This window comes from Natrix helvetica, assembly GCF_964273705.1.
Source record: "Natrix helvetica genome assembly, chromosome: 1".
NCBI classification, from domain to species: domain Eukaryota; kingdom Metazoa; phylum Chordata; class Lepidosauria; order Squamata; family Natricidae; genus Natrix; species Natrix helvetica.
In genome coordinates this window covers 32,850,004-32,865,603 of record NC_138548.1, presented here as the reverse complement: position 1 = coordinate 32,865,603, position 15,600 = coordinate 32,850,004, and the positions used below count along the sequence as shown (strand labels likewise).

The window sequence follows — 15,600 nt, the reverse complement described above, 5'->3', positions numbered from 1 at the left end:
TGCTGCAAGAAATGAATACTTGTTGAAAGAAGCCAAAATAACTGTCTGAGAGGGTGCTTCCACCTACCTTGTTATGTAGAAGTAAGTGTTGGGTATGTCAGAAGAAACATAAAAGTACAGTATCAAGCATTAGGATTTTTTTTTAATTTGAAAAGCGTGTGCAGTATAATAAAGAAGACATATGATGTGTGATAAAACAAGAAGAGACAGAATCAGTGGTTGCTCAACTAATGTGAATTGAATACCAGAGAGTCATGTGTATGAAAGAACTATGTCCAGATGGTTTAGTCAAACAGAAAGAATAAAGATGAAACTGCAAAATAAATATATGAAGGCAAAATAAATAGATAGAGAAGAAGCGGAAGACCAAAAATGTCTTAATTGGATAGAGCTGAGAAGATCCTCAAAAAGAAGACCTCCTTTCTCTGCATACCCTCATTTCACAAGATCTTATAAGCATGTAAGATCACTTTTTAATGTAAATATGAGTTGCTGTAGGATCTAAAGCAGTGTTTCTCAAACTTGGCGACTTTAAGTCCTGTGGACTTCAACTCCCAGAATCCCCCAGCCAGCATAGCTGGCTGGGGAATTCTGGGAGTTGAAGTCCACAGGACTTAAAGTCGCCAAGTTTGAGAAACACTGATCTAAAGGATAGAGCTGTGCAATTTACAACATATGGCAGTTCACAAAGTGGTTAAACTAAATAAAACTAAATAAAAAATCCAAAAGATGCAAAATGGTGGTGATCTATTACAATATTCAAAGAATTTCTCAGGGTAAAAAAATTGATCCCAAGTGATTCTGAAAGAAAGAAGTATCTTCATGCACAACCTGCTATATCATAAAAAGTTGAAGTATACCCAGTCACTGAGTTCGTACAGAAATAATAAAGAATAATGAGTTTGAGTGTAGAGAAAATAAATTACATGTTTGTGCCTAAAGCAGGGGTCTCCAACCTTGGCAACTGTGGAGTCCATAAGTCTTAAAGTATCCAAAGTTAGAGACTCTTGGCCTAAAGCATTTACCAATTACTTAAGAGATAATTTAATCCCAAGCAAAGCTTCCATCTTTTTCCCAAACATCTCAATTTCTGATAGTAATTTTAGATGTTTACTAAAGCTATTGAGGAGATGATACATCCACTTCTTTTCCCCATTCAGGTACAGCAACGTCTTCCCTCCCCATGAAGATTTTTCCCTATACAGAAGAAGACGAAGCTTGGACACCTATAATTGCTTTGTATAATAGAAGCCGTCAACTCAATATGGTTTCTGCTTGAGATGAATAAAGGTACATTCCCAATCTGGAAATCAGTTGTCATTCTGGTGCATATAGGCTAGCATCATAAAGTACCACCTTGGTGGAAGAAGACAACCACCCTCATGATATGAGCTTCCTAAATACAACTAGTTTAACCTAATGCTTGGCTGAATTAGAGGGGTCATTAGTCTGGTCCATAAGGTTCTTCTGGATATGCACTCATTATAGTGGCAGCAATTAGACTGAGGAAGTTTAGGTCATTTGGACAATATCTTCAAATGATGAATTACACAAATTGATAGTCATCCATGACTACCCTGTTGGCTGCATTTTCAGCAGCTAAATTAAGAACCCCAAGACCCGTGATGGCGAACCTATGGCACGCGTGCCACAGGTGGCACACGGAGCCATTTGTTAGGCCACGCGAAGCGTTACCCTGTCAGCTCCAGTATGCTTCGGCCTTCTTTTAAGGCCGTTTTTCACCCTCCAGAGCAGTGGTGGGTTCCTACCGGTTCGCACCGGATCGCGCGAACCGGTTCCAGACCGAACCCGGAAGTAACCGGACCCGGAAGTAACCGGGAACCGGCACCGGTCCTGTCACTTTATCCCCCTTGCCATCCCAACGGAGCTCGCTCGCTCCCCCGCCCGTCCGCACTAAGCTAGCTAGCCCAGCTAGCCGCTCATTGATTGGCTGGAGTTCAGCCAATCAGTGAGCGGGCTGGAGGCGACCCGTTTAAAAGCGGGTTGTCCTCCATTTCAAAACTCCCTTCTCTTCGCTGGGAGCTTGCTGCTTCCTTCAGGTAAGCAACTAAGCGCGAGGGGGGGCGGGAGGCTAGCTTCGGCGAGGAAAGGCCTCTAGGCCTTCCCTCGCTGAAGCGGCGGGCTGGCGTGGGCCGTGCGGGCGGTGGGCAGCTAGCTGCGCCCGGGAAAGGCCGCTGGGCCTTTCCGGGGCGAAGCACCGGCGTCGCGTGGGACGCGCGACCGCCGGGAAGCTAGCTGCGCCCGGGAAAGGCCGCTGGGCCTTTCCGGGGCGAAGCGCCGGCGTCGCGTGGGACGCGCGGCCGCCGGGAAGCTAGCTGCGCCCGGGAAAGGCCGCTGGGCCTTTCCGGGGCGAAGCGCCGGCGTCGCGTGGGACGCGCGACCGCCGGGAAGCTAGCTGCGCCCGGGAAAGGCCGCTGGGCCTTTCCGGGGCGAAGCGCCGGCGTCGCGTGGGACGCGCGACCGCCGGGAAGCTAGCTGCGCCCGGGAAAGGCCGCTGGGCCTTTCCGGGGCGAAGCGCCGGCGTCGCGTGGGACGCGCGACCGCCGGGAAGCTAGCTGCGCCCGGGAAAGGCCGCTGGGCCTTTCCGGGACAAAGCACCAGGCTGGCGTGGGCGGCAAGCCTCCGCGAGGCTAGGCCAAAAGCCCCCCACCCTCCCCTCTCCAGCCTCGCCTGGCTGGCTAAGCCCTAAGAGTCTTAAACAGTCTTACCTGTCCTCCTGCCTCTCTGCCTGTCTGCTGCCTGTTGCATCGGAGAGCTGCTGATTCTGCCTGCTGGTAAGTAACCTGGTTTTTTTTCTTTTATTTTTTTAATGTATTTTAAAATAATATTTTATTTATTGTGCATAGAATTTTTTAAAATATTTTTACTTAAAAGTATTGAGTGTAGAATATTTTAAAATGGTTTACTTCAATTTATTGTGTATGGATTCTTTTTTAAAATTGTCTCAGACTATTTTAAAAAAGATTCTATCCAAAATAAATTAAAATAAACAATTTTAAAATATTCTATACTCAATACTTTAAAATGTATTGTTTATAGAATTGTTTTAAATTGTTTTATTGTAATTTATTGTGTATTGAATGTTTTTAATGGTTTCATTTTAAATTATTGTGTGTGGAGTAGTTTGAAATGGTACAGTATAAATTATTGCTGGTGGAATAATGGTTACAGTTGGTACAATACCTTAAAATAGTTATAGTATAAATTATTGCTGGTGGAATACTTAACAATGGTTTTTAAGGATTTTTTTTATTTATAGAATATCTTTTTTAAATTATTGTTTGGGAATTTTTATGTTTTAATTGTTTATAAAATATATTTACTACAAGAAATATTATTCCTTTTTGCAAATGTTTTCTTTGTGGTGCAATATGTTGCTTAAAAGTGTTCAGACCAGGTTTATATATCTCAAAGTGGGTGCTTTTCTATGGGCAGGCCAGGTTGGTGCAAGGCAGCTTTGCCAGATTTTGTGTGTTTCTATGTGATACCTGGTTGTTTAGGTAATTGTGAGGTGGTTGCTGGTTCTGTGAGCTTCCTGGCACTGTCCTTTATAATTTCCCACAATGCCTTGATGGTTTTTATTCCAGTGGCTTTGTCTTTCCTGTCCTTAGGGTTAGGGGGGAAAAAAACACTGGTTTCATTTGCAGTCTTTGGGGGGGGGGGGGACAAAAAGGAGAAAGAGGGAGGAGGTGGGGGAAAGTGGGATCCTTGCTGCTTTCTGAGCTTGGTGGTTTTTTTTACAGACATTTCACTACCAAACTAGGTAACATCATCAGTGCTAGATGGGGTTGTGGGGAAAGGAGGAGGAGGAGAAGTCGAAGGACAAAAAGGAAAAAGATAAGGAGGGAGAGGACTGTGGGGTCCTTTGGTGTTCTCTGAACCTGGTGGTTTTTAATTATTTTTAGGGAATTTTTATTTATTTATTGTTTATAGAATGTTTATTACAAGAAATGTTATTCCTTTTTGCAAATGTTTTATTTGTGATGCAATATGTTGCTTTTAAGTGTACAGGTTGGTGTATGATATGTGTCTCAAGGTGGCTTCTTTTCTATGGGCAGGCCAGGTTGGTGCAAGGCAGCTTTGCCAGATTTTGTGTGTTTCTGTGTGATACCTGGTTGTTTAGGTAATTGTGAGGTGGTTGCTGGTTCTGTGAGCTTCCTGGCACTGTCCTTTATAATTTCCCACAATGCCTTGATGGTTTTTATTCCTGTGGCTTTGTCTTTCCTGTTCTTAGGGTTAGGGAAAAAAACTGGTTTCATCTGCAGTCTTTTGGGGGGGAATTGTTTTTTGTGTGTGTGTGTGTGTGTGTTTTCCTGGCACTGTCATAGTTTGTGTTTGTGGGTATGTAATGTCCTGCAGTTATCTACACATTAATAATGATCAAGTACTAATAATATTTCCTTATACATTTTAATGACCTTTCCTTTCATAATTGGTGTTTTCTTTCATACTTTTAGATTTCTAATTGCTGTTTCTGTTAGTTAGCAATTGATAAAACAAATTCCACGTGAAAAAGTATTCAAAGCCTTCTTGGTTTTAATTGTCAATTTATTCATTCTTGCACATTCTAATATTTATTCATTTTCATATCTTTGTTTTTTCCACTGTTGTGCAAACACAATTCCAACAGCTGTTAACATGTGTAAAATTAAATATGTATTTATTCCCTTCTGTAAGTAGCTCTTTTATTGTTTTGTGTACTTATTTTAATCTTATTTAAGTAGTAAGTGCACAAAATAATAAATTTCCTTTTTTATATTTTCTTTTTGTAGATCATTCATTGGGGCAAAAAATTCAGTGACATTGTCTTGGCCACTCCCATCCGGTCACATGACTGCCAAGCCACTCCCACCCGGTCACATGGCCGGCAAGCCACTCCCACCCGGTCACATGGCCGGCAAGCCACTCCCACCAGGTCACATGGCTGGCAAGCCACTCCCATAAAGGAGGCCACACCCACAGAGTAGGTTCCAAAAAATTTTGAAACCCACCACTGCTCCAGAGGCTTCCTTGAAGCCTCTGGAAAGCGAAAAACTGGCCCTATGGGCAAACCAGAAGTTCAGGAACTGACTTCCAGTTTGCCATAGGCCGTTTTTTGCCCTCCGGAGGCTTCAGGAGGCTTCCCTGAAGGCTCCGGAGGGCAGAAAATGGCCCTACGGACAAATCAGAAGTCACCATTCCCAAATTTCCGGGTTGCCCCTAGAGTTCGTTTTTTGCCCTCTGGAGGCTTCAGGGAAGCTCCTGAAGCCTCTGGAGGGCCTCTGGGGGGGGCAGGTGAGACTGTTTTCACCCTCCCCAGGCTCCTAGAAAGCCTCTGGAGTCTGGGGAGGGCGAAAAAAGCGTGCCAGAAGTGGGGAGGTTGCACTGTTCGCATGCGTGTGGGAGAGGTCACACGTGCATGCACGCTAGGGTCATGCATGCATGCATGCTGGGAGCATGCACATAGCATTATGGGTGTGGGCCCACCTGCGCATGACCCCCCCTGCACTCCCCCCTGCTTTTGGCATGCAATCCAAAAAAGGTTAGCCATCTCTGCCTTAGACATTTACCAGATCTCCATGTAATATGGATTTCTGGGTCAAAGAAGAACTAAAAATTTACAACTAAAAAAGATCACATTTCATCAAAAATTACAAGAATAAAAATAACACAGTGACATCTAACAAAGAATACAATTGAACTAATCTGAAGTTTCTTTAGCCCTCTCTGAATTTTTAACATATATCTGTTATCTAAATTATTTGTGAAACATGCTTCAGAACCGACACTGATATACTCTGTTCTATTCATGTCACTTCTGCCCATAGAACATAATTTTCTCTATGGGTTATGTGTGGGTAACCATATTTCTCAACCTGAAACAAATTTGTTCAAACAAACCCCACCCACTCCCAAATAGAAAAGATGAAGTGAGAATCAAGGGGCTACACATTTGTTTCATTTTGCTTAATACTACATTGACAGGAAACCATCAGAAGAATGATGGGGGAAAGATAGTTCATGAACTTGTTCATGTCACTGTAACCCACCTATTTTTCTCCACTCAAAAACAGGTGTAGGAGAACCAAACCTTAACCAATCCACCTTGCAACAACTTAGCAGACAATAATAATAAATAAGACAGACAAATTGTCCTTGTCTGTCTTATTTGCAGAACTGTGATAACTCTGTGGTAAAATCCCTAGAACATCTTCTAAAATTATCAAACCATTGTTAAGTGGGGGTAATAATAAATGGATGCAATAGCAATAGCACTTAGACTTGTATACCGCTTTACAATGCTTTACAGCCCTCTCTAAGTGGTTTACAGAGTTAGCATATTGCCCCCAACAATTTGGGTCCTCATTTTACTGACCTCGGAAAGATGAAGGCTGAGTTAACCTTGAGCTTGGTAAGATTTGAATTGACAAATTGCAAGCAGCCGGCAGTTAGCAGAAGTAGCCTGCAGTACTGCACTCTAACTACTGCGCCACTATGGTTAATAGGTTTTATATCACCTCAAGTGATCGCTGAGTGATACAAGATGCAGTAAGTGATCAATTGGAAATGATCTTATTCAAAAACTGTGCATGACCTTCATGCACACATGAGTTTATCAATTATAAAAAGCTTATGCAATAATAAATATGTCAGCATTCAAGATGTTACAAGAATCTTGAGCTATGTTCAAGTAAGCAGCTTATCTGGGTCACTTAAAAACGTAGCAGCATCATGCTGTTATTGCTGTTAAAATTCAACAGGTCACCTTGAACAACTTGCAAAACATTTCCCTAAGGTACTAGTGGACTCAAAATAGCAGCAGAAGGAAACAGCCATGTCCATTTTGTAGCACTGCCACTTGGAAGTCTATTTATTGCAACTCATCTGCCCAACGAAACCAACTGATTTGTAGAGGCAGCAAAGTTTGGCTCTAACAAAGTTTGGCTAAATTTATAGAACTACTGCTTGAAACTTCCATCTTCCAAGTATGTAATTTGTTAAGTAGGAGAACGACTCTGGAGTGCCTTTCTTCGCTCTTTCTTTTCCTTGGTGTATCATACTTTGAAACTTCATTTTCCCAATAGTATCATAAAAAGAGACATTAAAACATTTCCAATACTACTTGTTGTTGCTTTCAGTTATTCAGAGATCCGAAGCTCAGAGAAATACTAGCTTACAATATTCATAACTTACCTTCTCAACTAAAAGCTTCATTTACTCTCAGTCAGACACAACCCTACCCTATCCAAGGTCTATCTGAGCAAATTTGATTTGAGAAACTCATTGTCCATAGTATCTCTTTCTAGAGGAGAGTTCTGAAGCATTTTGATAAGGCTGGGATGGTGAACTCTTCTCCTGCCCCATAGAACTTTTCCATTTGTCTGGCATGGCCTCATGGAATTCAGATGGCAACCATCTCATGCATTACAAACCATGATTTGTTGTAAGACCCATCTCTTTTTTTTCATAAGTATTAATTGTTAAGTCGTTTTAGAGATTGCCATTCTGGAATTTTTCGCATACATACTGCCTAAGTTGAAATCTTCCAGAACAAATCCTTCTGCCTCTCTGATATACTTTAAATACTCTGTTTAGACATACTAATTCACAACTTCATACTAATACATGGCACAATATATGATAACTGCATAGGCACTCTGGTAACAATATGCTCACACATTCCACTTTGGATTAACCCTTCTACCTAATCTCACAGGACTGAATATTTTTCACAGTGCATACACAGTCCTGAGCTCCCTGTTTTGCCCCAGGAGTGGCGTATGAATGCCTGTAGAACAGGGGTGTCCAAACTTGGGAACTTTAAGACTTGTGGACTTCAACTCCCAGAATTCCCCAGCCAGCATTCACATGGGAGCATTCTGGGAGTTGAAGTCCACAAGTCTTAAAGTTCCCAAGTTTGGACACCCCTGCTGTAGAATAACATAACTGAGGGAGCAATAAAAGAGCTGGCCTTTATGCCATCCAGAGTCACGTGGGTAGTGAGATGGGTGGCATACAAGTTAAACAAACAAAGAAATTAAATTTTACCATCAGATAGATTTAGCCAACAGGCAACTTGTTGGAGAGAAAGCAGAAAAGAAAGACTGGTATTTGGACTTGTGGAAAACTTGTCCTGGTGGATCTTCATGAAGCTTATTTTTTAATGCATACAGTGTGGGATCACTCCCAAAATCTTATTCTTTCATCAGAAAATAAAGGTTACAATATGATGAATACTTCAAATAAATAACATGTACATGAGAACTACTCAGTTTTAATGTCTGGGTCTTTTAAGCATAATTATTATTGTGTGTGTTCAAAAATTGTTATTTGTGATGGTCATTTTCCTTAAAAACCTAGCAGTATATTTGTATATATCCATAATGGCCCTCTCTGCGGGCACACAAGCCATCACCCCAGCTCAGCTGACTGCACATGTGTGCACACCTCCTACAAGTCAGCTGGTTTTGGGGTCTCTGCCACACATGTGCGAGGGTGGGTGCGCATGTGCGAGGGGCAGGGGGAGCATGGGGATCATGTGCACATGCATGGAAGAAAGGGGGATCACAGGGAAGTCGCGCATGCATACGCGGGAGTGTGCAGGGGGGGGCACACATTGCATTATCATTGCATTTCAGCACCTGGGATAAAAAGGTTAGCCATCACTGGTAGTTATATGTATGAAAAGCAACTTTTCCAGCACCCTATATTTGATGTTTAAGTCTAGCATTCTTGCCTTAGCACACAAGATAAAGGATTCTCCGCAGGTTTGATGACAAATGCTCTTTGATAAATCTTTTCATCTGATGAAACATCTAACCCAGCCTTTTCCAAGTTAGGATTTTATGTAGACATCTTGGATTATAAATTCTTTGACCACAAGTCAGGTGGTTGGAAACTAAGATCATTGTAGACCAAGACACCTATCTTTGGAAATGCATCTAAGATTGCTACTAATTGTGGCAAATTGCAAATTTAACTGTGTTCTGTGTAGAGAAACCCTCCATTTTATACATCTTGAACTGATCAATAATTTTCCTATTCTTTCCTACCCACCTTGGCATTTATGACTGTAGTCGCAGTATGATTCATTGATCTTATTCATAGCATGGGTGCTAATTTCAACAGTAAAATGTAGAGTCTGTACATTCATCTGAGACTGAATTACGACTACTTCTGCCATCCCCAGTGGTGGGGAAATTTATGTGTCTGTAGATGTATATATATGTGGGTACATGCACCAGAAGAAACAAAGAGAGCCAGAATTAGCACCGAGTCGGGAGAAAGGATTCCACAAGAGCATGTCACTCAGAGAAAACCTTTTCTCCAGTTGTGACAAGCATTGCATTAAATGGCAAGGACTCGTGAACTGGAATAAGAAATTATCCAGGATGTAGGTGACACAAGGATGCTGAACAGAGGTAATTAACCCTGAAATAATTATTATAGAATGCAGAAGTTGCAAGAGACCTCCTAGGTCATTTAGTCTGTTCTCCATTCAATACAGGAATACCCTAATCCCCAATTGACAGGTGGCCATCCAGATCCTACGTGAAAAACTCCAGCAAGAAGGAATTCACCACTATATGGACAGTTTCATGACTTAACAACTGTTAACTTCATCAAACTCCTCCTAATACTTAAGCTGGATCTTTTTGCTACTAACCATGGAGACAAAAGGGACTTCATGAACAAGTCCAACAAATTAGCAACCTAAATGAACCCGACTTATCTTTGCCTTTTCAGACTTTTTCCCCAGTTTAGCCCACAGCCCCAGGATTTTCTAATGGTTTCTATCCATGTGCTAACTAATTAAAGGTAAAGGTTCCCCCCGCACATATGTGCTAGTCGTTCCTGACTCTAGGGAGCAGTGCTCATCTCCGTTTCAAAGCCGAACAGCTAGTGCTGTCCGAAGACGTTTGTGTGGTCATGAGGCCGGCATGACTAAATGCCAAAGGCGTACGGAACAGTGTTACCTTCCCACCAAAGGTGGTCCCTATTTTTCTACTTGCACCTTTGCATGCTTTCAAACTGCTCAGTTGGCAGAAGCTTGGACAAGTAACAGGAGCTCACTCCATTACGGGACATTAGGGATTCAAACCGCCGAACTACCGACCTTTCTGATCGACAAGCTCAGCGTCTTAGCCACTGAGCCATTGTGTCCCTACTAACTAGTTAGTGGATGCTTGACGATGCTTGATATCAGCCCAAGTCACCAGGATACTGCCACCCAGTTGGAACTATGACATAGGAGTAAATAAAAAAGAGATACAATACACATTTACATTCTGGTAATCTTATTCCTTTACTTATTAGAATGGACATGATCTTATTTCATTTGTTTATTATTTGTTTATTTTCCATATTTATTATTTTTATGAACAACTCATAGTGGTGAATGTGTCCTAGACGTTTTCCCTACAGCAACATCTCTGTGAGGTGGGTTTGGTGGAGGGAGAGTGACTGACCCAAAGTCATCCTGATGGCTTTTCATGGCTAAATCAAAAGTTACAGGACAAAAGTTACCCCAGACAAATTACTGCCCCCAAACGTTCAGTAATGAAGGACCTATGATTTCAGGAAGCAGGCTGCTCCACTGCTTAATAGATCACATTGGCTCCTGCATGACAAATTGTGCTATGCTTGGATTTTAAAGAATGGCCCATTAGTGTCTTTTCCCCACAAGATTTTAATTGCTAGACAACTTCCCAAGATACTTCTAGCCTCTTTCCTATATTTCCTATTCATGGGAGAATCAGTAGGCAGTCCTTACTTCAAAATGTATCAATGCATCTGTAGTTGCAATACACAAGCACACTACCTTGCCTCTTTGATCATGCAAAGTACCATTTAAAATACTTTGCTTAATGAGATATGTATGGGGCAGAGGAGAGCGGGAAAGCATGAAATCTGCTTAGAAGTCAACAATGTTGGATTTATTTCATGGTGGATAGTACATTCAAGTTCAAGAGTCTTGCAGAGACTTGACTCCTGTTTCTGAAAAAGCTGAAAATAAAAACACACTATATTTCATATTTCAGCCCTACACTGGCCTATGAAGAAACTGAAGGACTGATGATATGGGCAAATGCTGAGCAAAATATTTTCTTCAAGAACTAAGCCGGATTAAGAACAAGACTAATAAATGTATATCCTTCTTGGAACATGTCATTAGGTTATGTAATTTATTGCTATAATTTCCAAATGGCCTTGAAAAATAAGAAACAAACACAACTGCTTATAGTACAATCTTGGAAAACAGAAGAAGTTTCTAAACTTACAGATGCAGGTAAATATTCAAAATATCAAACTTGTTAGAGATCAACAGAATTTGATTCTGTAAAACAATAACTTTACAGAAAAATGTTAATTATCTAACAATTTTTGGAATAATGCATTCTAAGCGAGTATTCAGTCTTTTTTTTTCTCTTATAATTAGAGCCATGTTCATATTTTGTACATTTCCTTTTTACATAAATGTATGCGTTTTCATTTATTTTGTCAAGAATTAATGAAATTTATATGGCCACCCATATGTTGATTCCAGGTGGCAAACAGCATTAAATAAATGGACAACTACATACATAATAAGTATACCTGCAGTTGCTAGCCAGATATATTTTGGAAAATCACATGCCAGATGATAAATAGGAAAGAGCTGTCTTATTAATCATCCTATGTTTATGAGCTTCTCTAAATCCAGATAAGCACACTGGGCTAGATGCACATCCGGTAACATTCATAATTATTAAGAAGAAGAAATAGAATGATAAATCATGGCTCCCAGTAATAAAGTTCTAGGTTCTCCAAAGACAAGGCTTTGCTATTTGTTCCCGCCTTGCAAAATAACTTTGATTCATCTCCCAAGTCGCACAGTCTGCACAGGCAGACCAAGGGAATGCACACCCATGCTTATGTTGTACACCAGCAGGGATGGACACTCCATGAGAGTGGCAGTTCCCCCAAAGAGCCAGTTACTTACCCATCCTTCAAAGCTGTCAGAAGACCCTGTGCCGTGAAGCAGATCGTGAAAGGGCACCGTGCAATTCGCCACAAAGTCATCGTAGCCAATAGGGGTGCCATGGAAGACTGCCAGCTCCAGCTGGCGCCCATCGTTGACAGGGGCAGAAAACTCCTCATTGTAAGTAGGTCTGTTGGTCTTCTGCTTGGTGCTGGTTTGTCCCACCCGTACCTGGTCCACACTCACTGTGATATAGGGGTCCAGCAGTTGGTATCCCTTTTTGAACAGGGAATGCCGGAGTGACCAGCGGGTGGGCTGGAGCCCCACGGCCTCCCCAATGCGCACCTTCATGTACCCATTAAATTTCATCCCTCCGGACATGGCAGGTCCCAGCTGAGCCAAGACAAGGAGGCTTCCTCTCCAAATCAAAGAAGAAACTTCAGCTTGGGGTTTTCCCAGTCCCAGCTGACTTGGGACACTAGAGTCCTCAGGGGTCAGTCAGGGCAGCCCAGGGTTCCCGATCTCCGGCCCATGCTGGTGTGTTCACACGCAAACACACACACACACACACACACACACAGCCCAAGCTCAGTCCCTTTCTGCCTTCAGAGCCGCGAAGGAAATGAGCCAAGCTGCTGAATCACTTCACTCGGGGCTTTCTTCGCCTCCGGTGAGAGCTGCTGGGGTCAGGGATCCAGAACACAAAGAAAAGACGGGGAGGAGGAAGCCATCGTTCCAGAACAACCCCCGATTGCCGCCAGGCCCCCCAAGTGCCTGCCGGCCCTCGAGCAACCCGAAGCCTGCCCTGCTCTCCGGCTCCGGTTTCCTCCCGCCTCCCTCCTCTCTCTCTCTCTCTCTCTCTCGGTCGCTTCTCCAGCAGCCCAGGAAGAAACTGCCTGAAAGAAGCCGGCAGGGTGGCTTTTCCTGTCGGCGCAGCTGCTCCGAAGCGCCGGTTCACCCACACAGCCGCCTGCCTGCCTGCCTCCGTTCCTGGCTGTTTCAGAGCAGCTCCGGCTGAGAAAAAGAGGCAAATAGTTATTAGAGGGAGGGAGACACCTGAGGGATGAGGCTGAGGAAGGCAGGGCCGAGAGGCGGGGCTTCTCAGCCGTCCTGCAGGGACTTGTCCCGAGCCACGGAGACAACCGTGGGCCGCCGCCGCCCAGCGCTCAGCTCTGAAGGCGCTCCTCAGCCAGGCGCAGTTCCTGAATCCGCAACGCAAACCCTCCGTTTTCAATGTCCCGACAGAAGAGAATCTCTGCAGCTCAGGGTTGCAAGGAGGAGTCCTTTGGCGCTCTCTGAACTTGGCGGTTCTCTGGCGGACGTTTTATTACTCCACTAGGTAACAGCATCAGACGTTACCTAGTCGGGTAATGAAACGTCTGCAAACAAAGAACCAAACTCGGACTCCACCGTTTTAAAATGTTTTTCCTGGTCTTCGCCGGGCAGCTCCATCCACCGAGTTTTACCTTCACGCCGAGTTTTACCTCTTTATTTCCCCCAAAAGGGGCCTCCCAAAGTCACATTTTAATCTCTACAGGCAATTTTCTTCTTTGGACAACCCCAGCTGGAAAATCCACTTCTTACCCTCCTCAGTTCCAGCCCAAACAAATTAGTATCTAGTCAGAGGACAGGAGTGGCCCCAAAGGCAGAATGATGGGATTTCTCTGGTCTATTTTGAAGCCCAACCCATCTGGACTTGACTCTTGTTTTTGTTCTGCGTTTCAAAGAAAAGTTTTTTCCATTGTATCTTCAATTGTTAGTGAATCAAGTTATAAAGTTATAAATTTGATTCAAATTAGTGAATCAAAAATCTGTCTTCTAGACAATTGTTTGACATTACTGGTATGATTTGGAGGACAAGCGTTTTGGTGTCTCTTCGGATTTTAATTCCAAGTTGATGAGCAGAAATACCATTGCTTTGGGAATGAGGTCTACTTCAGTGACAGAGTTCACACTAAGCTAAGCTATGGATTGCTGAACAAACCACAGTAGCTATGTATGGTCACGCATATCAAACCACAGTAGCTATGGTCACACATAATACCTAAGCCAAAATTTAAAACATTGCATTATAGTGCAGCGGACATCTATTTATGTGGTGGTTAAGAAGAGCAAAACTTGTTGGCACGTAATCATCATAATCAAGCTTTGCTGTGCTCAATGCATAGCTAACTCATCTCCCTCCCAGATCACCCTTCCATCAGAAAAACCAAAATTTGGGGGTAAAAACAGATCAGAGAACTAATTTGCTATAGCATATAAGGTGGTGGCCTATAAAGTCTACAGGTACATTAAAAAAAATGAAATAGAAGCTTCTGGGAAAGGCTGATCAAGATCAACAAGTAGGAATGGATGGTTTCATCTTTTCCTCCATTATTAGAATTTTTTTACTATTTCTTGACTCTTATCATTTGCATTAGGAGAAAATCCCCTATTATAATCAATATATTTTAACCTGAAAAAAACAATTTCTTTAGGATTTTTAGAAGTTTCCTTTTCCCCTCCCATGGTGAGATTATGTGTAGCTTAATGCTAAATTGTTGGGTCCTTGGCATTCTTTGAGCTTGCTTCTCTTCCTGCAGATGCTTCATTACCAGTCTAGGTAACATCGTCAGTGCATAGGGAAGTAGAGTTAACTGGCTGTTTATATGTATTGTAGCTTGGCCTACCAGCTTTGATGAGTTACTTAAGCTTAGACCTTGACAAACAGATATTCTTCCTCATCATATAGCTATTAACCAACCTCCAGATAAGCAGAAACTATCACCAGATTTTAGAACAATCACAGAAGAAACAATGCCCCACCCCAAAAGCTAGGAAGAAAAAAAAAGAATAAAATTACAAGATATGAATCAGTAGAAATCTCCACCACCACTATCACTCCACCCCATGCACTGATGATGCTTCATTGTTTAGTAATGAAATGTCTCTGTGAAAAGAATCAAGCTGTTTTTTTCTTTTGTTATTACTAAGTTAGTGAATAAAAAAGGAAAGTGAAAAGTATTTCAGTTCCACAATCTGAGCGTTCTTCCAATATACAATTGGAAACTTACAGCCATTTGCTTCTGAAATACAGCTCCCAGAGTACCCAACCAGTATATCCAATGAATTACCTAATCTTTTCAAGACTGGATTACTGTAATGTACATGACTACCCATGAAGACAGTTCAAAAGTTTTGGCTGGCTCCAAAAGTGAATATCCTTATTGTATGATTTCACATTCCAACATTAAAATGTTTTCATTTGTTAACAATTAATCTGGACTGCTTTGTATGCAGCTGCCCCTACATTGGCCTTCCACAATTTGATGCCTTCTAAACCTCTTAGGCCACAATTCCTATAATGCCAAAAGCAAAGGGAATTATAATATAATATAGACAGAAGATATTCAGTTGATATTATGGTTCCAAGATACTATTCTGGCTAGACAATTGGCCCATAATGACCAAGTAGCCAAATAGGTAATTGTCTTCAGATACTAGGCCCATGGACCATTTGTATCCTTAGCATTTGCTCTAACATTTATCATGTCTTTGAGCATATGAAGACAATCAGGCAAAGTACTGGCCGTTCTCCATTGGTGGCAATAAATTTTCCATAGAAAGATCCCCAGGCAACTCTTTTTACGGGTTTTACA

At 42.3% G+C, this 15,600-nt stretch overlaps 1 protein-coding gene across 1 annotated transcript in view; it reads right to left on the bottom strand.

Moving 5' to 3' along the window:
* The window catches only part of PRKCH (protein kinase C eta), a 111,891-nt gene extending 99,033 nt beyond the window's left edge, over window positions 1-12,858 (bottom strand). Inside the window, exon 1 of the mRNA XM_081939951.1 lies at window positions 11,984-12,858. Coding sequence (XP_081796077.1) covers window positions 11,984-12,343 — 360 coding nt within the window. The 5' untranslated portion in view covers window positions 12,344-12,858. The remainder of the gene's footprint in view (window positions 1-11,983) is intronic.
* Between the last annotated feature and the right edge of the window lie 2,742 nt (window positions 12,859-15,600).